We start from the raw sequence: 24,812 nt of genomic DNA, 5'->3' as shown, positions 1-24,812 counted from the left end.
ATGTCGGTTACAAAACAGTGTGCCTTTCAAAATCGCTTCCTCCTCGAAGAACTATTATAAACTCGTGACGGACAGTATCTTAGACAGAGAGCAGATGGCGGAGTACAATATAACAGTCTCAGCCAGCGACAGGGGAAACCCCCCTCTTACCACCTCCAAAACCATCTCCCTGCTTATCGCTGATGTCAATGACAACCCGCCCGTATTTCCCCAAGTTACTTACTTGGCCTATGTCCCGGAAAACAACCGACCTGGAGCCTCCATCTTCAGGGTCAGCGCCTCCGACCGGGACCTGGACAGTAACGCCCGCATCTCCTACTCCCTGCTGGACAGCTCCGAGTCCGAACTGCCGCTGTCCTCGTCCGTGTCCATCAACTCGCACAGCGGGGACATCTATGCGCAGCGCTCCTTCGACTACGAGCAGTTTCGCGCCTTCGAGCTGCACGTGCAGGCCCAGGACTCCGGCTCCCCGCCGCTGAGGGCCAACGTGACCGTGCGCATGTTCATCGTGGACCAGAACGACAACGCCCCCCGCATCCTCTACCCCGCCCTGGGGCCCGACGGCTCGGCCCTGTTCGACATGGTGCCTCGCTCTGCCGAGCCCGGCTACCTGGTCAGCAAGGTGGTGGCGGTGGACGCGGACTCTGGTCCCAACGCCTGGCTGGCCTACCACGTGCTGCAGGCCAGCGATCCCGGGCTGTTCAGCCTGGGACTCCGCACCGGAGAGATCCGGACAGCGCGGGCCTTGGCTGATGGGGACCCATCCCGGCACCGCCTGCTCGTGGCGGTGCGGGATGGTGGCCAGCCTCCCCTCTCATCCACCGTGGCTCTCCACCTGGTCTTCGCCGACAGCCTGCAGGACGCCCTTCCTGAACTGAGCGACCGCTCCTCCCCCGGTCCCAGTCAGACCGATTTGCAGTTTTACCTGGTTTTGGCTTTGGCCTTAATCTCAGTCTTATTCCTCGTTACGGTCATCCTGGCCATCGTGATGCGCTGCCACCACTCGAGTAAACCCGGTTTTTTTAGCTGTTTGCAGCCGGCTCTTTATTCCCAGGCTGCGGGGCCCATTTTTCCTCCAAATTACGAAGAAGGTACTTTGCCTTATTCATATCAATTGTGTTTTACATCGGAACGGGGCAAAGGAGAATTCACATTCCTGAGCCCCAACTGCCAAAAATCTTTGGATGGAGAAATCCGATCGGATTACCATTCTGCTCTGATGCCCAAGGAGTCAGAAAATAATCTTGAATCTATCTTGAGCGACCCCGCTATCTCTGCCCAGGTGAGTTTGTAAATTTCTGTATTGTCGTAATGCCATTCTTCTTCATTTGGTAGATTGTTCCGTAACTTCCTGTGTCTACTTCGAGTTATGGTGGGGTTTTTTCCTGTGGAATATATTTACTTAGTTTGCTTACAGAGGAATTTGTTCTGTCGTCCATTTTAGAAAAAAAATAGCGAACTTGCAAGTTGTTTCTCACATTCAATAAATGGCGGTGGTAAAGATTCCCTTCACAGAATGGGGCTGCCCGATTTTCTCTCAGCTCCAATTCTCAATGATTTAATTGAAGAAATAGGTAAAGGTAACAGTGCCTCGCACGTAGTAACCGCGAAAGAAATGCCATCATATTATATTATAAATGGCTTTTGTTACGATTGCTACATTGAACTGAGCTGGTAATCATAGAGGAAATGGAGTCCTCTGTCGCGTTGGAAACCAATCCGGGATATTAGCTTCAATTTTCAGAGAAAACCCTTACGGGAAATCAAGGAATGTGAAAAGTGGCTAAAAGCCTTCACTTGGAAAAGTGGATATAACAGGCACGCCGATGGATTCATCCATTCCGTCACTCATTCACGAATTCGAGAGTAGTTATTGCGCTATAACTGTGCACAGGGGATGCACGTAGTGCTTCTCACTAATTTTGTCCCAATTATAAAAGATGCGCCTGAGGAAACAGTAGGAGGAGCTCGTCAGCAACTGCGAGAAAGGAATCGAAAAAGGCCTTCGTTGTTCAAAAGGATATGGATTTCCTCTTTCTGACGCTGGGCGCCGCTGTTGACCACCGAGGGATAGAAGCGCAGCGAGAGAGCTCTCCGGCCCTCCCCCGCTGAAATACAGCCCAAAGCCCAGCCCCAGTGCGCTCGGGTTCCTGGGTTACCCGGACACTGAAATTCCGATCCTTCATATCCTGGAGTCCGATCCTTCCGAGTAGCAGAGACGGCAAATCCGATCGGTACATCCCGAACCGGACTGGGAACCGGAGATAAGCAGAAGCAAGGCGACTATGGTATCTCGGCAAAAACGCCCGGACTGCAGCTGGAGAGTCCTGCTTTATTTGATCCTGGGGACGCTGTGGGAGACGGGATCTGGGCAGATTCACTACTCTGTTCCCGAGGAAGCGGAGAAAGGCTCTTTCGTGGGGGATGTGGCCAAGGACCTGAGATTGGAGCCCAGGGAGCTGTCGGAGCGCCGGGTCCGCATTGTCTCCAGAGGTAGGACGCAGCATTTCGCTTTGAATGTCGGAAGCGGCAGTTTAGTAACAGCAGACAGAATAGACAGAGAGCGGATCTGTACTGGGGTCGCCAAATGTGTTTTGACTGTGGAGATTCTTGTAGAAGACAAAGTTAATATTTATGGGGTCGAAGTGGAAATAACGGATGTAAATGATAACGCACCCAGCTTCCCAGAAGAAGAGCTGGAAGTAAAAATCAGTGAAAGCGCAGGGCCAGGGATGCGATTTCCCCTACCGGAAGCGCATGACCCAGACGTGGGGACTAATTCCCTGCAGAGCTACCAGCTCAGCCCGAACAGACACTTCTCTCTGGATGTGCAAAGCGGAGCGGACGGGAACAAGAATGCGGAGCTCGTGCTGGAGCGGGTCCTGGACCGGGAGGAGGAGGCTGTTCATCACCTCGTCCTCACGGCCTTGGACGGGGGAGATCCGGTCCGCTCGGGCACTGTGCGCATCCGTGTGAGTGTCCTCGATGCTAATGACAACGCCCCGGTCTTTACTCAGTCTGTTTACCAGGTGAGTGTCAGGGAGGACGTTCCCATGGGCACCCGGGTGGTCACGGTAAACGCCACGGACCCGGACGAGGGAATCCATTCGGAAATTAGATACTCGTTCCGGAAAAAGAATGAAAAAGCCTCCCAAATCTTCCAGCTGAACTCTGTAATGGGAGACATATCTGTTTTAGAAAATTTAGATTATGAGGAGTCTGGATTCTATGAGATGGAGATAGAAGCCCAGGACGGTGGTGCGCTCAAGGCCAAAGCGAAAGTGCTGGTTACGGTCATTGATGTGAACGACAACGCTCCAGAAGTGACTATCACTTCCCTGACCAGCTCAGTCAGCGAAGACTCTCCCGCCGGGACGGTAATTGCCCTTTTGAACGTGCACGATCGAGACTCCGGGGAAAACGCATTCATCACGTGTTCGATCCCTGATAATCTGCCCTTTAAATTGGAAAAAACCTACGGAAATTATTACAAATTGGTGACAGATAGAGCCCTAGACCGCGAGCTGGTCTCGCATTACAATGTGACCGTGAAGGCCACAGATCGAGGGTCCCCTCCCCTTTCCTCTCACACTTATATCTCCTTGCACGTGTCGGATGCAAACGACAACCCACCGACCTTCGAACAAACGAGCTACTCCATCTACATTCCTGAGAACAATCCCCGAGGGGCATCTGTCTTTCGCGTGACCGCACGGGACCCTGATACCGAAGAGAATGCAAGAATCACTTACTCAATCAGCGAAGAGCAAGGGCAGGAGCTGCCTCTCTCTTCCTACGTGTCCATTAACTCGGAGACCGGGGTCTTGTACGCTCTGCGCTCCTTCGACTATGAGCAGTTCCGGGAGCTGAAGCTGCTGGTCATCGCGCAAGATGACGGGACTCCGGCTCTCAGCAGCAACGTTTCGGTGGTTCTGCTGGTCCTGGACGAAAACGACAACGCCCCGGAGATCCTATACCCGTCCTTGCCCACCGACGGCTCCACCGGGGTGGAGTTGGCTCCGCGCTCGGCCGAGCCGGGATATTTGGTGACCAAAGTGGTGGCAGTGGATGGCGATTCGGGCCAGAACGCTTGGCTGTCCTACCGCCTGCTCAAGGCCACGGAGCCGGGCCTCTTCTCGGTGGGGCTGCACACAGGCGAGATCAGGACAGCCCGGAACTTCCTGGACAAGGATGCCCTCAAGCAGAGCCTCGTGGTGTCTGTCAGGGACAACGGGGAGCCTCCTCTCTCTGCCACCGTCACTGTCACGGTGGCCGTGGCCGACAGCATCCCGGAAATCCTGTCGGATCTGAGCAGCCTCTCGACGCCCACAGACCCCGAGACCAATCTCACGCTGTATCTGGTGGTCGCGGTGGCCGCCGTGTCCTGCCTGTTCTTGGCCTTCATCATCGTGCTGTTGGCCCTGAGGCTCCGCAGATGGCGAGCTGCGAGGCTGCTGCAGTCGTCGAGTGGGTACCTCGGGGGCGTTCCGGCTTCTCACTTTGTGGGCATCGACGGGGTCCGAGCTTTCCTCCAGACTTATTCCCACGAGGTATCCCTTACCACAGACTCCCGGAAAAGCCAGTTAATCTTTCCACAGCCCAATTACTCTGATACTCTGATTAGTCAGCAGACCTGTGAGAAAAAGGAACCTCTGTTAGTGCCTGAAGTTTTGAATGTGGTCAATGATGACCATTCTATCCCGCAGGTGAGTTTCTTTTTCTATTTACTTTGGTGAAGTCTGATGATTTGTGTAATAATTTTTCCCAACTCCACATGAATAAATGTCGAATTTTTAATGTTTTCCCTTAAAGGAAATTATTTTTCAAATGCAGCTCTTTTTATTTTTGGCAAAATTCTTTTAAAATAAATAATGAAGAAATAAATTCTTGCCAAAGGTGGCAGATAGGTTGCTATGATTAAAGATGTTGCAGATAACTGCAGTAGGCTTGTCTTAAGAAGTGTTTTTAGTACTTTACCGTTCAGAACTTATATTTTAAGACTGCTCTGGGTGTGTTCTTTAATAACTTTCCTTCAGAAATTTAAATGAAGGATCCTGGTTGGAATTCAATCGAAATACTCTAAAAGTAGAATTAGGTCGTAGAGCACTGGCATCTCCAATCAGCCCTGGTTTCATTGAAAGTTGTGGTATATACCATTATCTATAATTAAATCCCACTGACTGTGGCGTTAATAAAGGCATTTTCAAAATAACCATAATGGGTACTGATTGCATTTGTAATTTAACTAGGGCCCTCTCATCACAGGTGGACAATATAATATATGGCAAGAATAAACCATAAATTTCTTTCTTTCAGTTGTGAAAGGCTGGAAGCCAAATAGTAGAAGCTGAGGTTTTGGAATCCCCAAAACAGAATAGCTTTTTCCTACCGTGCTTTGATGGGGAAGGGGCATCTCTGAGTTAGAAAGACAGTGATAATGATATAGAAAGGAACGACTAGATGACTATTAAAAATCAGTACTCAATCTATAGGAATAAAGGAATGTTAGCGCTCTTCTTGTGTTTCCCCTTGAACCATATGGATTATTTTGTGATAATTCAATGCAATTTGTACATTTCAAGTGATTGAAAACTGTTTAGGATGTGTCTTCTCATACCAACCCTATTGGCTGAATGAAAGGGTCACAAAAAAATAGCATCTTCTAATCGTCTCAGTGAGACTAGCCTCCGTACCTACATTTTGAATCTTCAAAGTCTCTGGATTTAGCATGGACACTGACTGTTTATTTGTAAACCTGATTTCACCTTCGTTTTGTCTTGCTGAATCACCTCTATTCTTCAGAATTTATCAATTGGGCAGTTGTTTTATCTCCTAAAGATCTGTTTCTTACCATCTTAATGCAGTCTGTATTTATAGATAAGGATGGAAAGTGTGCATCTCTTCTTTCTTTTGAGGTGAATCTGTAAGAACATGCCACCGTTTGCGAGTAGATTTCACTAGATACTTCAGTGCAAGAACTAGTCAAGTGATTTAAAGGTTTTTTTGCCTTCTGTTGCTCATCAAGTAGAATAAGAGGTTTGCTTTTTCCATTTCTAGCTAATAATGGGAGTCAGAGTCAGCTCCAGTCAATGTAGAATGATGTTTTTCCAATAGCAGTTATGTTTCCTCTGCAGGGTTTGTTAAGGATGAAATAAAGTAGTTAGTGGATCATACATCAGAAGAAGCGTGTCACCTGCTTCCTTGGTCTATTGGTCTGTTTCTATATTGTGGTCACTTGTTACTTGTAAGAATTAAGCTTCCTAGAGCCTTCATTTTAGATAAGTTTCCCCAAGATGACTTCAGCCTGGGTTATAGAACGATGCATTTAAGTATGATGCTTGCTTTATCACTCACTTTCATCCATCCATTAGTCTATCCACTGATCCCTGTACCTACGAATCTATGTTTTTATCTATATCTAGTTATATGTTTAGAAGGTTCTCTTTCTTGAAGTCTCAGAATTGAGGGTCATCCATTGATACTGAAGGGAGGTTCCAAGCATCCCAAATAGTTACTCTCCATCCTCATCTATTTTACATTCATAAATTATTCTCCCCAGGGTGAACTTCATCCATTTCCAGATGTGGCAGCAAATTTCAGTAGGACAATAGGCTGTTCCTCAGGGCACATCTTGAAAGACTTTCCATCACTGTGCTATTCAGTTTGGTTTTTTGGAACTAGATGTTGTTTCTGATTATTCCACTTGGATTATTATATTCCAAAAGTCCCTTTTCAAGGAGACCATCTCCTGCTTGTTGGTTTATTGTTGTTGCCTTAAAAAAGTCTACTGCTAATACATATCAGATGATAGTGTGTTTCCTTGTGTCTTTGAAGTATTTGATAAGCAACATGGCCTAGTGGGAAAAACCTGATCATGGGAAACCTGAGTTCTGATCCTTGCTTGCTGTATGACCTTGGACAAGTCACTTCATTTCTCTGTACCTCAGTTCCCTCATCTGCAAATTGGGATTCAATACCTGTTCTCCCTCCTATTTAGAATGTGAGCCTCATGTGGGCCCTGATGATCTTGTATTTACCCCAGAGCTTAGTACAGTGCTTGGCACATAGTAAGTGCTTAACAAATTTCACAATTATTGTTATTGAAAAATTCCTTATGTTTGCTTGTCTGATCGATTGATTGATGAATTGATTACCATAAAGATGATAGCAACTGTGATAAAGATGATAAAGATGATAGCATCATTTAGATCCTGGAAGAATGATAGGATGGATGAACCTCCCTGATTGCTATTTGTTGTAGTTATTGGCCTTTGGTGGTGGAGGTTAATCGATCTGGCTGTGATCTCTGATCAAGAAGATAGTATCACAAGAATGTAACACCTTGTAAATATTTTTGAATAGGAGACTTTTTGAAACTGATTGCAAAATTAATCCTTTCACTAAGGAGGGGGCAAGTTTCCGTAATGATAGTAAAATTCAAATCGAAACCACAATTCACAGAGCCTGTGAAAATATTGCAAAGATTTCTTCTGTATTGCTTAATGATCTTGGGACACTATTTTTTCAAACAGATAAGGAATTTTAGGTAATATTTGCTAGTAAACAAGTAAAGGGTCGAAGGCAGCCTCACTTAAATGGATTTCTACTGATTCCTATAGATAACATAACTCGGAGAAAGCCATAGTGTATATTTCTCAAATAATTTCTATATCACAGTGGAGAGTGCTTAAGTATCCAAAAGCCCTGTGGCATATAATATTTTAAAAAAGAGGTAACCCCAGCATATCAATAGGAATGATAAGAAATACGGACTTAAAAATAAGTTCTAGAGAACGTATCCTTCTGGACAACGCTGACAGTGGATAATATAATTTTCTATAGCTAACTTTATAAAAGGGAAGATTACTATTTTCCATTGAATTCTTTAAAACTGTAAACTTTCCCGGAAGAAATAAGGTAGCATGCAGTTTCGACGTTGGGCCAACAGGGGCCGCTGTCGGCTACAAAGAGCCCGACCGGGAGCCCGAGATCCATTAGAAATTCTTGCAGGAAATTCCCTGCACAATCTCAGTGCAGCGCCGGTGCACACACTCACTCTAATTCGCGGATACCCATCCACCCTGAAACACACGGATTTTCAGCCAAAAAAAAGCGGGAACAATACTTTTCCTTCACCGCGGATCCTGGTAATGCAACGACCTTCTTAATCGCCGGAAATTGGAACTGAAGCGGGCCCGGGAGAGAGAGGAATGGGGACAAGCCAGGAGCAGAGGGGCCGGGCAGGGAGGCGGCAAGTACTCTTTCCCTTCTTGTTGTCTTTGTTGTGCCGGGCGCTGGGCGAGCAGATTCGCTACTCGATCCCCGAGGAGATGGCGAAAGGCTCGGTGGTGGGGCATCTGGCCAGGGATCTGGGGTTGAATATTCGAGAAGTGTCTAGTCGGAAACTGCGGGTTAGTGCGGAGAAGCAGCTCTTTACTGTGAGCTCCGACAGCGGGGATTTGCTTGTCAGCGACCGGATAGACCGAGAGCAGTTATGCGGGGAAACGGCTCTGTGCGAGTTGCAGCTGGAAACCGTAGTAGAAAATCCCTTAAATGTGTCTTACGTCCATGTCGCCATCCAGGACGTTAACGATAATCATCCCTTATTCAAAAAGGAATACGTTAATTTAGAAATCAATGAGTTAGCTCTTCCAGGAGCCCGGTTTGTACTTGAATCGGCTGTGGATCCAGATATCGGAACCAATTCCTTAGATAAATACCAGCTCAGCCCGAATGAGCATTTCTCCCTGGCGGTGAAGGAAAGCCCGGATGGTAGTAAATACCCGGGATTAGTCCTGGAGGAGGCACTAGACAGAGAGCGGCAGAATTACTATCAGCTGGTTCTGATAGCCCTGGACGGAGGGGATCCAATCCGCAGCGGCACCACCCAGATCCGGATCAACGTCACTGATGCCAATGACAATCCTCCCGTGTTCACCCAGGACGAGTACAAGGTCAGCCTGAGGGAAAACTTGCCCCCTGGTTACAGGGTCCTCCGGGTGGAAGCCACCGACCTGGACGAAGGTGTCAACGCACAGATCACCTTCTATTTCAGGAGCATAGGGGATGCCGCCCGGGAGGTTTTCAAACTGGATCCCATTAGCGGAGACATTGTAACGGAAAGATCCCTTGATTTCGAAGTGGCAAGAAAGTACGAGGTTGACGTGGAGGCGAGGGATGGCGGTGGTCTGACAACACAATGTAAAGTAGTAATAGAAATTCTTGATGAAAACGACAATGCACCGGAAGTGACATTTACATCAGTATTCAGTCCTATTCCAGAAGATTCTGTACCTGGGACAATGATAGCGTTGATCAGAATCCGAGATCGGGACTCAGGAGACAATGGGGAGATCACATGTCGGTTACAAAACAATGTGCCTTTCAAAATCGCTTCCTCCTCGAAGAACTATTACAAACTCGTGACGGACAGTATTTTAGACAGAGAGCAGATGGCGGAGTACAATATAACAGTCTCAGCCAGCGACAGGGGAACACCCCCTCTTACCACCTCCAAAACCATCTCCCTGCTTATCGCTGATGTCAATGACAACCCGCCCGTGTTTTCCCAAACTACTTACTTGGCCTATGTCCCGGAAAATAACCGACCCGGAGCCTCCATCTTCAGGGTCAGCGCCTCCGACCGGGACCTGGACAGTAACGCCCGCATCTCCTACTCCCTGCTGGACAGCTCCGAGTCCGAACTGCCGCTGTCCTCGTCCGTGTCCATCAACTCGCACAGCGGGGACATCTATGCGCAGCGCTCCTTCGACTACGAGCAGTTCCGCGCCTTCGAGCTGCACGTGCAGGCCCAGGACTCCGGCTCCCCTCCGCTGCGGGCCAACGTGACCGTACGCGTGTTCATCGTGGACCAGAACGACAACGCCCCCCGCATCCTCTACCCCGCCCTGGGGCCCGACGGCTCGGCCCTGTTCGACATGGTGCCTCGCTCTGCCGAGCCCGGCTACCTGGTCAGCAAAGTGGTGGCGGTGGACGCGGACTCTGGTCCCAACGCCTGGCTGGCCTACCACGTGCTGCAGGCCAGCGATCCCGGGCTGTTCAGCCTGGGGCTCCGCACCGGAGAGATCCGGACAGCGCGGGCCTTGGCCGATGGGGACCCAGCCCGGCACCGGCTGTTAGTGGCAGTTCGTGATGGTGGCCAGCCTCCCCTCTCGTCCACCGTGGCTCTCCACCTGGTCTTCGCCGACAGCCTGCAGGACGCCCTTCCTGAATTGAACGACCGCTCCTCCCCCAGTCCCAGTCAGACTGATTTGCAGTTTTATCTGGTTTTGGCTTTGGCCTTAATCTCAGTCTTATTTCTCGTTACGGTCATCCTGGCCATCGGGATGCGCTGCCGAAGCTCATCGAAACCCGGAGTGTTTGGCTGTTTGCGGTCAGATCTGTACTCTCAGGCTGCGGGACCCGCTTTCCCACCCAATTATGAAGAAGGGACTTTGCCTTATTCTTATCAACTGTGCTTAACATCTGACCAGGGCAAAGGAGAGTTCACATTCCTGAGCCCCAATGGCCAAAAAACTTTGAACAGGGAAATCCACCTGGATTATCACTCTGCTCTGGTGCCCGAGGAGTCAGATAAAAATCTTGAAAATATCCTGAGCCACTCCTCTGCCTCTTCCCAGGTGAGTATGTAAATGTTTGTATTTCTTGAATGTCAAAATTCTCCCATTTAGTGAATTTCAGCCGTAGTATACCGGATATTTTCCTAACCAGAGTTTGGACCTGTATTATAGTTACAAATTGTTATCAAAGCTCACAGTTTGCTAATGCTGTTCGATGTACACCTTGGTAAAAAAAAAAGTTACTTTGAAAATGCTCCGTTGCGCTAAATAAATAGATTGGCTAGAGATTTCTACACACAGGATAGGTTGCTCCAAATTTTCTGTCTGGTACCGATTTTAGTTAATGTACCAGAGATGTGGGGAAATTACTTTAGCCACTATTGCTCTATGAATGGGGCTGCGGATCAAAAAGGACGAAAGCGTAATCCCGACACGCGTTGGAAAACCATACAATAGATGAATTTCAATATCCAAAGAAAAATCTACAGGAAAATCCAGACGCTTGAAGACTGTTTGAAAGAACTGGTTTGAAACAAGGATAAACCACGGTACCATGTTAGGTACGAGCAGTTTGTATCCGTTCTTACCCATTTGGAAGAGGTGGGGCAGATAGAAGGACAGGAAGAACTCACCCGTATATCTGAAGAAGGAATATAAATATATATATCAGGAAGCTGCAGTTTTTCATTCTGACACTGGGCGCCACTGTTGACCAATCAGGGAGAGAAATGCAGAGAAGAGATCTAGCCGGTCCTTCCCTGTTGCTACAAAGCACACACCACAGTTCGTGCAGTTTTAGGGACTGCACGAAAGCTAAACTCTCCACCCTCCTGCTGGGGTGGACAGCCTTTCCGACGACCAGAGGCAAAGGAGAGATCAGTTCAGCCCGAGCCGTGAAGGGAATACGAGAAAACAGAGCAGCGAGGCGACCATGGTATCTCTGCAGAGGTGCCGGTACTGCAGAGGGCGAGCCCTGCTTTGTCTGTTCCTGGGTACGCTATGGGAGATTGGATCAGGACAGATCCGCTATTCGGTGCCCGAGGAAACGGAGAAAGGTTCTTTCGTGGGGGATGTGGCCAAGGACCTGGGATTGAAGACCGGAGAGCTGTCGGAGCGCCGAATCCGCATTGTCTCCAGAGGTAGGACACCCCGTTTCGCTTTGAATGTCAGAAGCGGCAGCTTAGTGACCACAGAAAGAATAGATAGAGAAGAGATTTGTGCTCAAACAACTCCGTGTCTCGTGAATTTTAACATTCTGGTTGAGGATAATGTAAAGCTCTACAGGGTAGAAGTGGAAATAGGCGATATAAATGATAATGCACCCCGATTCACGGAGGAGGAATTGGAAGTAAAAATCAGTGAAAATGCAGCTCCAGGGATGCGATTTCCCCTACCGGAAGCGCACGATCCTGACGTGGGGACGAACTCCTTGCAGAGCTACCAGCTCAGCCCAAACCAGCACTTCTCTCTGGATGTGCAAAGCGGAGTGGACGGGACCAAGATTGCGGAGCTGGTGCTGGAGCGGGTCCTGGACCGGGAGGAGGAGGCTGTTCACCACCTCGTCCTCACGGCCTCGGACGGGGGAGATCCCGTCCGTTCGGGTACCGTGCTCATCCACGTGGTAGTCCTGGATGCTAATGACAACGCCCCCGTGTTTACTCAATCTGTGTATCAGGTGAGAGTCAGAGAAGACGTTCCCGTGGGTACCCGGATCCTCAGAGTGAACGCTACAGATCCGGATGAGGGGACAAACTCGGAGGTTACGTATTCATTCCGGACAAAAAATGAAAAATTCTTAAAGCTCTTCCATCTGAACTCTCTAACAGGAGAAATATCCATTTTAGAAAATCTAGATTACGAAGAGTCAGAATCATATGAAGTGGAAATTCAGGCTAAGGACAATGCTGAATTTCTTGCCAAAGCAAAAGTACAGGTGATTGTCGAAGATGTAAATGACAACGCACCGGAAGTAGTCGTCACCTCCCTTACAGGCTCAGTCCGGGAGGACTCGCCCCCCGGGACGGTAATTGCCCTTTTAAATGTACACGATAGAGACTCTGGGGACAACGGACTCGTCACATGCTCTATCCCCGAAAATATCCCTTTTAAATTGGAAAAATCAATAGACAGCTATCTCCATCTAGTGACGGATGGAGTCCTAGACCGGGAATTGATCTCGGATTTCAACATAACTCTAACGGCCACAGACCGAGGCTCCCCACCCCTATCCTTTAATATTCACATCTCCCTGCACGTGTCAGACACCAACGACAACCCGCCTAGCTTCCAGCAGACAGCCTACTCGGTCTACATTCCCGAGAACAACCCCCGAGGCGCTTCCATCTTCCGTGTGACCGCCCGGGATCCCGACAGCGAAGAGAATTCTCGAGTCACTTACTCTATCAGTGAGGAACCTGGCCAAGGACCTCCTCTGTCATCCTACGTGTCCATTAACTCAGAGACAGGGGTCCTGTATGCTCTGCGATCCTTCGACTATGAGCAGTTCCGGGAGCTGAAGTTGCTGGTCACAGCGCGGGATGGCGGGACCCCGGCTCTCAGCAGCAACGTGTCAGTGACTCTGCTGGTTCTGGACAAGAACGATAAGGCCCCGGAGATCCTGTACCCTTCCTTGCCCAGCGACGGCTCCACCGGGGTGGAGTTGGCTCCGCGCTCAGCTGAGCCGGGATATTTGGTGACCAAAGTGGTGGCAGTGGATGGCGATTCGGGCCAGAACGCCTGGCTGTCCTACCGCCTGCTCAAGGCCACGGAGCCGGGCCTCTTCTCGGTGGGGCTGCACACGGGAGAGATCAGGACGGCCCGGAGCTTTCTGGACAAGGATGCCATCAAGCAGAGCCTCGTGGTGTCTGTCAGGGACAACGGGGAGCCTCCTCTCTCTGCCACCGTCACTGTCACGGTGGCCGTGGCCGACAGCATCCCCGAGATCCTGTCGGATCTGAGCAGCCTCTCGACGCCCCCAGACCCCGAGTCCAGTCTCACGCTGTATCTGGTGGTCGCGGTGGCCGCCGTGTCCTGCCTGTTCTTGGCCTTCATCATCGTGCTGTTAGCCTTAAGGCTCCGCAGGTGGCGGGCAGCGCGACTGCTAGAGTCGTCGAGTGGGTATCTGGGGGGTGTCCCGGCCTCACACTTTGTGGGCATCGACGGGGTCCGAGCTTTCCTCCAGACTTATTCCCACGAGGTGTCCCTGACCACGGATTCTCGGAAAAGCCAGTTACTCTTTCCACAGCCCAATTACTCTGATACTCTGACAAGCCAGAGGACTTGTGAGAAAAAAGAGCCCTTGTTAGTGCCTGAGGATTTGAACCTGGTCAAAGATGACCAGTCTGTCTTGCAGGTGAGTTTCTTTCTCTATTTACTTCGTGAAGAATGCAGATTTATGATTTATTTCCTTCCATTTTCACATGAGCCACTGAGGGTTTTTTTAGATTTCCCACGAAGGGAAAAAAAACCAGTGATTTTTAGTTAATGGTCAATTTCGTTTAAAAAATCCCTCAGGTGTCATACTTCTATTTCATCTGCTTCTCCAGTTGCTGTTGCAGGAAACCCTAATCTAGCAGTTGCAAGTGCTCCAACATCTTCTTTCTTAAAATGGATAATATCATCTCGCTTCAGTGAAGTAAGATGTTGCTCATTCTTTGAGTAATAGGCAACCACGCCAACCGTTTACCAGTGGTATTGATGATATTTATTGAACGTCCACTGTGTGCAGTGTCCTGAACTAAGAGCTACAACAGAAGCATAGTTCTCATTCCCTACTTTTGCAGAACTTTCCCTCTAATGGGAGAGACAGACATGGAGATATTTACAAATGAGGTAATCAGAATAAATACACCGTTCAATACCTTATATGTAGGTAAAGAATTTATGAGGTGTTAGTAAAAATATATATTTTTAAAATTCCTGCCAGTAGTGACAGATGGGATACTCTGATGGTGTTGGAGGTTGGATTCAATTGGGGAAGGCTGGTAATAATAGTAATAATAGTATTTGTTAAGCACTTCCTATGTGCCAATCACTGTACTGAGCACTGGGGCGAATACTAGCAGGTATACAAAGTGTTCTAGCAGCTTTACCACGTTAACCTTTAGCACTTAAGCTTGCATCTCTACTCTAGGTGGCTTCTTTTGAAATAGAAATAAAGGGTCTTCGGTGGAGCTACAATGAGCATTAGATAAAATCAGGTTTAGGAGTGGTGGCATCAGGCTTGATGTCACTGAAAATTTTGATTCATTCTACCATCTATAATGAAATTGTCCTGAGTAAGGAGCAAATAAAGATATGTATGAAATAGCGATAGTTTCTAAACTTATTAAATGTTCTTAAATTTGGGTGTTGTATAAAATTATGATTTAATTAGGACCCTCTTCTCTCTTGTGGGGAATAAAAGGTGTGGTAAGAATAAAGTGTAAATTTCCTTCTTTCCGCTGTGAAAGACTGGGAGCCAATTCGTTGGATCTGGGGTTTGGTTATCCCCCAAAACGGAATAGTTTCTTCCTACACCTTGATCCTAATTGAGAATGGGATGTTCCAGAGTTAGAATGACACAGATCCTTAAATGTGAAGAAGGTCTGGATCACTGTATTCAAGTTAGAGCTCAGACTCTAGGAATAAAGGATTACTGGCTCTCTGCATGTGTTCCCTGAACCCTATGGATGATTTATGATAATTCAATGCCAACTGTATATGTCAAACTACTGAGAACTATTTGGCAAATGCCTCTTCGTGTCGATGTCACTGATGGAATGGGGTCAATAAAGAAAGGCATCCTCGAATCTTCTCAATAATGCTGGGTTCTGTACCTATATCTCAATCTGCCAAGGGTGGCGATTTAGGAAAGGAACTTTGGTTGATTTGTAAACCTGATTTGTTCTTTTTTTCTCTCTTCCTAAATCATCTCTATACTTCAAAGTCTACCACTTCTAAGTCTTTCAATTGAGCAGTTGCTTCTTTTCCTAAAAATCTTTATTTTACCATCTGTGTGCAGCCTGTATTTAGAGTTAAGGTGGAAATTCTGTAGGACTCTACTTTCATTTTTGAGGAACCTATAAGAGTATGTCGTGATATGAGAATAGATTTCACCAGCTACCTCACTGCAAAACTAAGTGACTACCTGGTTTAAAATTTATTTCGTCTCTTGTTGTTTATGGGGTAGAATAAGAGGCTTATTTTCATCTTTTTACCTTATTGGGTTGGCACCGGAATCAGCTCCCTTCACTTTAATATGATGCTTTCTACTAGTAGTTGTATTCCCCATGAGGTGTATGTTAAGGATGAATATGGGTGGTGAGTGGTGCACGAGGTGGGGGAAGCTGTCCCCAGTTTATGATGGTCTGTGATCTGCTTATATATTTTGGTCGTTTTCGATATTGTGGATACTCGGTACTTATGAGAAGTAGATTTTCCAGAACCTTCATCTTAGTCAAACGACTCCATTTGGGGATATAGAGGAATACACTAATGCTGGAACATTTAATTACAGTGCCCTCTCTATTACTCGCTCTCGTCTATCCACCTATTTATTGATCAGTGAATATACATATCTGTCGATATTTTTATTAATGCCTATATTTCCTCATCTTCTTAATGTTCTTGTCCTCGTGGCATGGCAGTTGCATGTCTGACTTCAGATCAAAAGGTTGCTTATAAGTATCTTGATGAGGTCAGTAGGGATTTCTTTCTCTCTAGACATAAGCTCATTGTGGGTAAGTTATGTGTCTACCAACTGTTATACTCATGGTACTCTTCCAAGCGCTTAGTACCATACTCTGCACATAGGAAACACTCAATAAATATAATTGATTCATTCACTGATTGATTCTGAAATGATTCTGCTTAGGGCGAACTTCATCCACTGCTAGAGATAGTAGCAAACCTCAATTCCTGATTGATAGGCTTTCCATTGGGTCTATTTTGAAATAGTCTAATTTGACAAGGTATTATATCTGTTTTTTGAAGTACCTGTTGTTTCTCTTTCTTCTATGTGGAATTGGTATCTTCAAGAAGTCTCAATTCTAGAAGAGGTTTGTCTGTCACTGTTGTCTCCCAAAAATCTATTGCTAGTACACATCAACTAATGCGGTTCTTTTTTGTGACTTTGAAGAGTTCCTCGTGCTTGTTTGATTGCTTGCTTGATTGACTGGTCATAATAAGGCAACTGTTTTAGATTCTTGAGAGCATTTGTTCTTCTCACATGATCTAGAAAGTGTTTTTTTTTTCTTTGAGCATCATTTAAATCCTGGAAAAATAGTGGTTTGGATGAAGTTGGCTGATCGTTATTGATGGTTTTATGCATTGGCTTTTGGTAACGAGGGAAAAAAGGTTCTAGATATGGCACGTGTGCTAACACATAATCTAGTATATAGTATCCCAAGAATAAACGTCTCATAAGCATTCTTGAAAAGAAAACAGTTTGCAAGGGATTGAAAACCAATCAATTCACTCTGGAATGGGCGAATTTCCATCATGGTGATGAGATTCAAATTGAAGTTCCAATTCACTGAGTCTGTTATTTCTATATAGCTTATTGACCTTGATATCCCACTGTTTGAATCTATCAGTACTTTCAACTATGATTAACAAATAAGAAACAGATTGAAAACAGTCCGACAAGAGTGGTTTTCTAACCATTTCTAAAATGGAATTGCTCGAATAAATCCGGAGTAAGCCTTTGGAATTAATTTCTAAGTCACCGTGCAAAATGTCCAAGCACCCAAAATTCTCGTTTCACGTAACAGTTTAAAGATGAGACATCCTCAGAAGGCTGAACAGGAATTAAAAGGAAACTGGATTCATAACATAAGTTGGGAGAATGTCACCTTCTGGACAAAACTAACAGTGGAGAAAGGCTATTTTGATAAATAATTTAATAAGAGAGTGAAAAGTATTATCTTTTACTGTACTTATTCAAACTATGCAATTTCCGGGAAAGAAATAACATAAATTGCAGTTCCGCAGATGAGACCACAGGGGCCGCTGTCGGCCATAAAGAGCGAGAGGCTGAGAGAGATCCATTGGAAATTCCTGCAGGAAATTCCCTGCTCAGTCTCCCAGAGCAGAGCTCGCGTCTACATTCGCTCAGGTTCGCGGACCCCCTTCCTCCCTGAAACCCCGGGATTAGCAGCCAAACAAAGCTGGAACAGTATTCTCCCTCCTCCGCGGGATCTTGGAACCCACTGGATATTTGAACATCTTACCGGAGCCGAAGGGGACACCGGAGCAAGAGGAATGAGGACGAGTCGGGGACAGAGGGTCTGGGCAGGCAATCGGCAAGTACTATTTCCTTTCTTGTTCTCTTTGTTATGTCGAGGCGAGCAGATTCGCTATTCTATCCCCGAGGAGATGGCGAAAGGCTCGGTGGTGGGGCATTTAGCCAGGGATCTGGGTCTTAATGTCGGAGATGTATCGGCTCGGAAACTACGAGTTAGTGCGGAGAAACAGCTCTTTACTGTGAGCGCGGACAGAGGGGATTTGCTTGTCAGCGACCGGATAGACCGAGAGCAGCTATGCAGGGAAAGAGCGCTCTGTGAATTACAGCTGGAAACTGTGGTAGACAATCCCCTGAATGTGTTCTACGTACATATCACCATTCAGGACATTAACGATAACGCTCCACTTTTTAAGAAGATTTATATTGATTTAAAAATAAATGAATTCGCTCTGCGAGGTGCTCGATTTGGCCTGGAATCGGCTCTGGATCCTGACGTTGGGATCAATTCCGTAGATAAATATCAACTCAGCCCGAATCCACACTTTTCTCTGGAGGTGAGGAAGAGTCCAGGCGGCAGTAAATACCCCGAATTAGTGCTGGAAAAGCTCCTGGACCGGGAGGAGAAGAGCTTTCATCATTTAGTGCTAACAGCTGTGGATGGCGGAGATCCGGTCCGCAGTGGCACCACCCAGATCCGGATTAATGTCACTGATGCCAATGACAACCCTCCCGTGTTCAGCCAGGAAGTGTACAAAATCAGCCTTCGGGAGAGCCTGCCCCAGGGCTCCTCTGTGCTACGAGTAGAAGCCAGCGACCGAGACGAGGGTGTCAATGCACAGATCACCTTCTCCTTCAGGGGCATCGACGACCCTTCCCGGCAAGTGTTCAACCTGGATCCTATCAGTGGAGAAATTGTAACGGGATGGTCTCTGGATTACGAATCGGCCAAAGGATACGAGTTGGATGTGGAAGCATCGGATGGAGGTGGCCTGATGGCCCAATGCAAAGTAGTGATCGAAATTCTCGATGAAAATGACAACGCACCGGAAGTAACGTTCGCATCTTCATCCAGTTCTCTTCCCGAGGACTCTGAGCCCGGGACCGTGATAGCCTTGATTAGAATCCGTGACCGGGACTCGGGAGACAATGGGGAAGTCACGTGTCAGTTACAAAACAATGTTCCTTTCAAAATTGCTTCCTCCTCCAAGAATTCTTACAAGCTGATAACTGCCGGAGTCCTAGACAGAGAGCAGACGGCAGAGTACAATATCACAGTCACTGCCAGAGACAGGGGAAACCCCCCTCTTACCACCTCCAAAACCATCTCCCTTCTTGTAGCTGATGTCAATGACAACCCGCCCGTGTTTTCCCAAACTACTTACTTGGCCTATGTCCCAGAAAACAACCGACCCGGAGCCTCTATCTACCGGGTCACCGCCTCGGACCGGGACCTGGATAGTAACGCCCGCATCTCCTACTCCCTGCTGGACAGCTCCGAGTCCGAACTGCCGCTGTCCTCGTCCGTGTCCATCAACTCGCAAAGCGGGGACATCTATGCGCAGCGCTCCTTCGACTACGAGCAGTTCCGCGCCTTCGAGCTGCACGTGCAGGCCCAGGACTCTGGCTCCCCGCCGCTGCGGGCCAATGTGACCGTGCGCGTGTTCATCGTGGACCAGAACGACAACGCCCCCCGCATCCTCTACCCCGCCCTGGAGCCCGACGGCTCGGCCTTGTTCGACATGGTGCCTCGCTCTGCCGAGCCCGGTTACCTGGTCAGCAAGGTGGTGGCCGTGGACGCGGACTCTGGCCCCAACGCCTGGCTGGCCTACCACGTGCTGCAGGCCAGCGATCCCGGGCTGTTCAGCCTGGGGCTCCGCACCGGGGAGATCCGGACAACGCGGGCTTTGGTCGATGGGGACCCAGCCCGGCACCGACTGCTTGTGGTCGTGCAGGATGGTGGCCAACCGCCCCTCTCGTCCACCGTGGCTCTCCACCTGGTCTTCGCTGACAGCCTACAGGAAGCCCTTCCTGAGATGAGTGACCGCTCGGCCCCCACCTCCCTCCAGGCCGATTTGCAGTTTTACCTGGTTTTGGCTTTGGCCTTAATCTCAGTCTTATTCCTCGTTACGGTCATCCTGGCCATCGCGATGCGCTGCCGCCGCTCGTCGAAACCAGGAGTGTTCGGCTGTTTGCGGCCAGATCTGTACTCTCAGGGAGCGGGGCCCATCTTCCCCCCAAATTATGAAGAAGGAACACTGCCGTATTCGTATCAGTTGTGCTTAACGTCGGACCGGACTAAAGGTGAATTCACATTCCTGAATCCCAATGGTCATAGGACTTTAGGTGGAGACATTCGGCCGGATCATATCTCTACTCTGGGACCTGAGGAGTCAGCTAAAAATCTTGAAAATATTCTGAACGACTCTGCTCTCTCTGCACAGGTGAGTTTGTAAATTTCTGTATTTCCAGTTTGTCTTGATTCTTCCTTTTAGTAAATTTGCGCCTTAAATTCTCTTTCATTCCCGTCAGTTTGCTTGGGTGTTATATAGTTATTCATGTACACCGTTTGCCTACGTATGAATGTGCTCCTCGTACAGTTTAGACAGAAAATGAATTAAGTTTTATAGTGGTCGTTTGCGCCCAGTAAATGGTTATCCCGAAGCCTTCCCTCAACATGATGGAACTCTCCAACTTTCCTATTGGCCATCAATCTCAGCGAAGATGTGGGGAAAATGACTTTTGTCATGGTCGGTACTTGAATCCATCGAAGAAGATGAAATGACAATCGTGAGACATGTAGAAAATCAGTATATTTTTAAAAAGCCTTACGGGAAAATCCAGTGACGACAAAACTCACTAAAAAGCTTTGTTTAGAAGAGTGGACAAATGAGGATGTGCTGACGCATAGGCGCATTCATTCTAGAGAAATTACTCGACCCTAACATTGCATGCATGAGGCTGGCTTGCAATCGCTCTTTCCTGCTCACAAGAGATAGGGAACGGCAGGAGGAGCTCTTCCTCACATGTGAGGCAGGAATCTAAAAATCTCCTCGCTGATATTAGGAATCTGCAGTTCTTGATACTGCCGCTGGGCGACACTGTTGACCAATCAGGGAGAGAAACGCAGTGAGGGATCCCGCCGGCCCATCCCTGCTAATACACAGGACACAACCGAGTTTCAGGGAACAAGGGATCCGGGGCCGCACGGTCACTGAACCCTCCCAACCTTAATACTTTGAAGGTCGATTCCTCCGGGTAAAAGAGCACATCAGCACATCGGTACAGCGCGCACCGAACGGGGAAGGGAGAAACGGAGAGAAACCAGAAGCGAGGCGGCCATGGTAACTCTGCAGAGGCGCTGGAACTGCAGCGAGCGAGTCCTGCTTTGTCTGCTCTTGGGGACGCTGTGGAAAATGGGGACCGGGCAAATCCGCTATTGGATCCTCGAGGAAATGGAAAAAGGCTCTTTTGTGGGGGATGTAGCCAAAGACCTGGGATTGGAGTCCCGGGAGCTGTCGGAGCGCCGAGTCCGCGTTGTCTCCAGAGGTAGGAAACCCCATTTCGCTTTAAATGTCAGAAGCGGCAGCTTAGTCACAGCGGACAGAATAGACAGAGAGGAGATTTGTGCTCAAACATCTCCGTGTCTCTTGAATTTTAATATTCTGGTTGAGGATAATGTAAAGCTTTACGGGGTGGAAGTGGAAATAGGGGATATCAATGATAACGCTCCGCGCTTTACGGAGGAGGAACTGGAAGTAAAAATAGGAGAAACGGCAGCTCCAGGGATGCGATTTCCCCTTCCCGAAGCCCATGACCCGGATGTGGGGGCGAACTCCCTGCAGAGCTACCAGCTCAGCCCGAACCGGCACTTCTCTCTGGATGTGCAAAGCGGAGCTGATGGGACTAAGATTGCAGAGCTGGTGCTGGAGCGGGTCCTGGACCGGGAGGAGGAGGCCTTTCACCACCTCGTCCTCACGGCCTCGGATGGGGGAGATCCGGTCCGCTCGGGCACTGCTCGCGTCCGTGTGACGGTCGTGGATGCGAATGACAACGCGCCAGTGTTCACTCAGTCTGTGTATCAGGTGAGGGTCAGGGAGGATGCGCCCGTGGGAACACGGATCCTCACGTTAAACGCCACGGATCCGGATGAGGGGGTAAACTCGGAGGTTTCATATTCATTCCGGACAAAAAATGAAAAATTCTTAAAGATCTTCCATCTGAACCCTCTATCAGGAGAAATATCCATTTTAAAAGGCCTTGATTATGAAGAATCGGGATCTTATGAGGTGGAAGTTCAGGCTAAGGACAATGCTGGATTTCTAGCTAAAGCCAAAGTGCAGTTGACCATCGAAGATGTGAATGACAACGCCCCAGAATTGGCTGTCACCTCTCTGATCAATTCTATTCCCGAGGACTCACCCCTTGGGACAGTAATTGCCCTTTTAAACGTGCACGACCGAGACTCTGGGGACAACGGTCTCATCACATGTTCAATCTCCAGTGATCTGCCCTTTAAATTAGAAAAATCAATAGATAATTATCTGCGTCTAGTGACAGACCGAATCCTAGACAGGGAGCTGGTCTCGAATTACAATGTGACGGTGACGGCCACAGACCGAGGGTCCCCTCCCCTGTCTACTCACACTCACATCTCGCTGCAAGTGTCGGACACGAACGACAACCGGCCTGCCTTCGACCAGGCAGCCTATTCCGTCTACATTTCCGAGAACAATCCCCGAGGGGCATCCGTCTTCCAGGTCACCGCCCGGGACCCCGACAGTGAGGACAACTCACGAATCACTTACTCTATTAGCGAAGGACCCGATCATGGACGGCCTCAGTCGACCTATGTGTCCATTAACTCGGAGACCGGAGTCTTGTACACTCTGCGATCCTTCGACTACGAGCAGTTCCGGGAGTTGAAGCTGCTGGTCACCGCGCAAGATGGCGGGACCCCGGCCCTCAGCAGCAACGTGTCGGTGACTCTGCTGGTCCTGGACGAGAACGACAACGCCCCGGAGATCCTGTACCCCTCCTTGCCCACTGACGGCTCCACCGGGGTGGAGTTGGCTCCGCGATCGGCTGAGCCGGGCTACCTGGTGACCAAAGTGGTGGCTGTAGATGGAGACTCAGGCCAGAACGCCTGGCTGTCCTACCGCCTGCTCAAGGCCACGGATCCGGGCCTCTTCTCGGTGGGTCTGCACACGGGCGAGATCAGAACGGCCCGAAGCTTCCTGGATAAGGATGCCCTCAAGCAGAACCTCGTAGTGGCAGTCAAGGACAACGGGGAGCCCCCCCTCTCTGCCACCGTCACTGTCACGGTGGCCGTGGCCGACAGCATCCCCGAGATCCTGTCGGATCTGAGCAGCCTCTCGACGCCCGCAGACCCCGAGTCCAGTCTCACGCTGTACCTGGTGGTCGCGGTGGTCGCCGTGTCGTGTCTGTTCTTGGCCTTCATCATCGTGCTGTTGGCCCTGAAGCTCCGCAGATGGCGGGCTGCGCGGCTGCTGCAGTCGTCGAGTGGGTATCTCGGGGGCGTTCCGGCCTCACACTTTGTGGGCATCGATGGGGTCCGAGCTTTCCTCCAGACTTATTCCCACGAGGTGTCCCTGACCACAGACTCCCGGAAAAGCCAGTTGCTCTTTCCACAGCCCAATTACTCTGATACTCTGACTAGCCAGAGGACTTGTGAGAAAAATGACTCTTTGTTAGAATCTGAGGATTTGAACCTGGTCAAAGATGACCAGTCTTTCCTGCAGGTGAGTGTCTTTCTGTAATACTTTTGTTGTAGGTTACACTCTTTGCCTATTTAATTATATGCATTTCCATAGTAGTAAATCCCTATTTTGAAGGCGCCCTGATAAGTGAATCTCCTCTTTTTAAAACAACTAGTTACTGATTAATGGTAAATGTCGTTAAAATAGTTGAGGCTTCACATTTCTATTTTTCATGATTTTCTGACTATTCTTATTGGCCAATCCAATGCTTCCATAAGTATTTCTCTGCAATTGCTTGAGTATCCTGATCCCCTAGGCCTTTGTAATCAAAAAAGACCCCATTGATGATGAAGTTTGCCTATGAGTGTGTGTGTGACCTAAAAAGCTAATAATGTGGGATCCACAGTCCTGATCTCACTGGACAGAAAGTCGTCCCTTGTTGTGTTGCAGTACTTAGTGTATGTAGAACCTGATGCTGTTTTCTCTTTTGCCTCTTTGCCTCTCTTTCTATACGAAGCTTTCCTCAGAGTCAATCCCTTTTTAATGACAATGCGCCGTGGAGATCTATCCTTAACAAACTGACACAGTTTTCAGCTGTGATGCTGCATTGCCTGAGGCTTTGTTTCAACTTTTATTGGCTCCTTAAAACTCTTCCTTTGTCCTCCTTGTTTTAGGTTTCCTAATCTCAATTTTCCACAATTCCTAGCCTTTTGATATCCTGCTGTAGCTCATTTTCCTCCTACATCCCACGCCGCACACGTTAATGAGACATCCTACCGTCAGTAGGAATTGCGCTTGAATAGTCTTTCATTAGTTGGTGATTGTTGGCGCTGACCCATCCTCATCCTCTTGAACAGTTGCGCGGAAGCCAACAGCACACGTTGCGAGACGATTGGTTAATGTATGGGTAAAGACATCACAGTATGTAGGGATACAATCCCAGCAGCAATCACTTCCATGTTCTTAATAGGTTTGAATTCTGTTGTTTAATGAGACACTCGTATATCCGCAGAACCAGTAGTTGTGGTCTTCCTTCGAAAATCAAATTAAATTTCTTTTTTGGTTATGAAACAGAAAATCTCCGAGTGTCGGACTTTGACGTGTTCTTTGACAACATTTTTGAATGGAAAAGAGTGATATTTCAGGACCACATGATCTAAGAGAGATACATAATATTTAGATTCTGAAAGAGGACTAATATGTTTTCTACATCTTTATTTCTAGCCGGAAGAGCATTTTCTCACTTCAGGGACATAGATCCTCCTTATACTTTGAGTAAAAGTATAAGCG

At 48.2% G+C, this 24,812-nt stretch overlaps 1 protein-coding gene across 11 annotated transcripts in view; it reads left to right on the top strand.

Moving 5' to 3' along the window:
- Window positions 1-24,812, top strand: part of LOC100092558 (protocadherin gamma-C4-like) — a 129,029-nt gene that overhangs the window by 38,383 nt on the left and 65,834 nt on the right. The window contains exon 1 of one of the 11 annotated variants that reach the window (XM_039910533.1): window positions 2,094-4,706. The exons of 6 other annotated variants lie outside the window; for them this stretch is intronic. In XM_039910533.1, coding sequence (XP_039766467.1) covers window positions 2,286-4,706 — 2,421 coding nt within the window. In that variant the 5' untranslated portion in view covers window positions 2,094-2,285. Of the gene's footprint in view, window positions 1-2,093; window positions 4,707-7,994; window positions 10,641-11,341; window positions 13,933-17,621; window positions 20,247-20,977; window positions 23,565-24,812 lie in introns of those variants that run through there. 4 more of the 11 variants (XM_029053293.2, XM_029053296.2, XM_029053295.2 and 1 more) reach the window with 4 other exon arrangements.

Source organism: Ornithorhynchus anatinus, chromosome X2, assembly GCF_004115215.2.
Source record: "Ornithorhynchus anatinus isolate Pmale09 chromosome X2, mOrnAna1.pri.v4, whole genome shotgun sequence".
Classification (NCBI taxonomy): Eukaryota; Metazoa; Chordata; class Mammalia; order Monotremata; family Ornithorhynchidae; genus Ornithorhynchus; species Ornithorhynchus anatinus.
The sequence above is the reverse complement of the archived record's forward strand: the minus strand, read 5'-3'. Positions and strand labels throughout refer to the sequence as shown.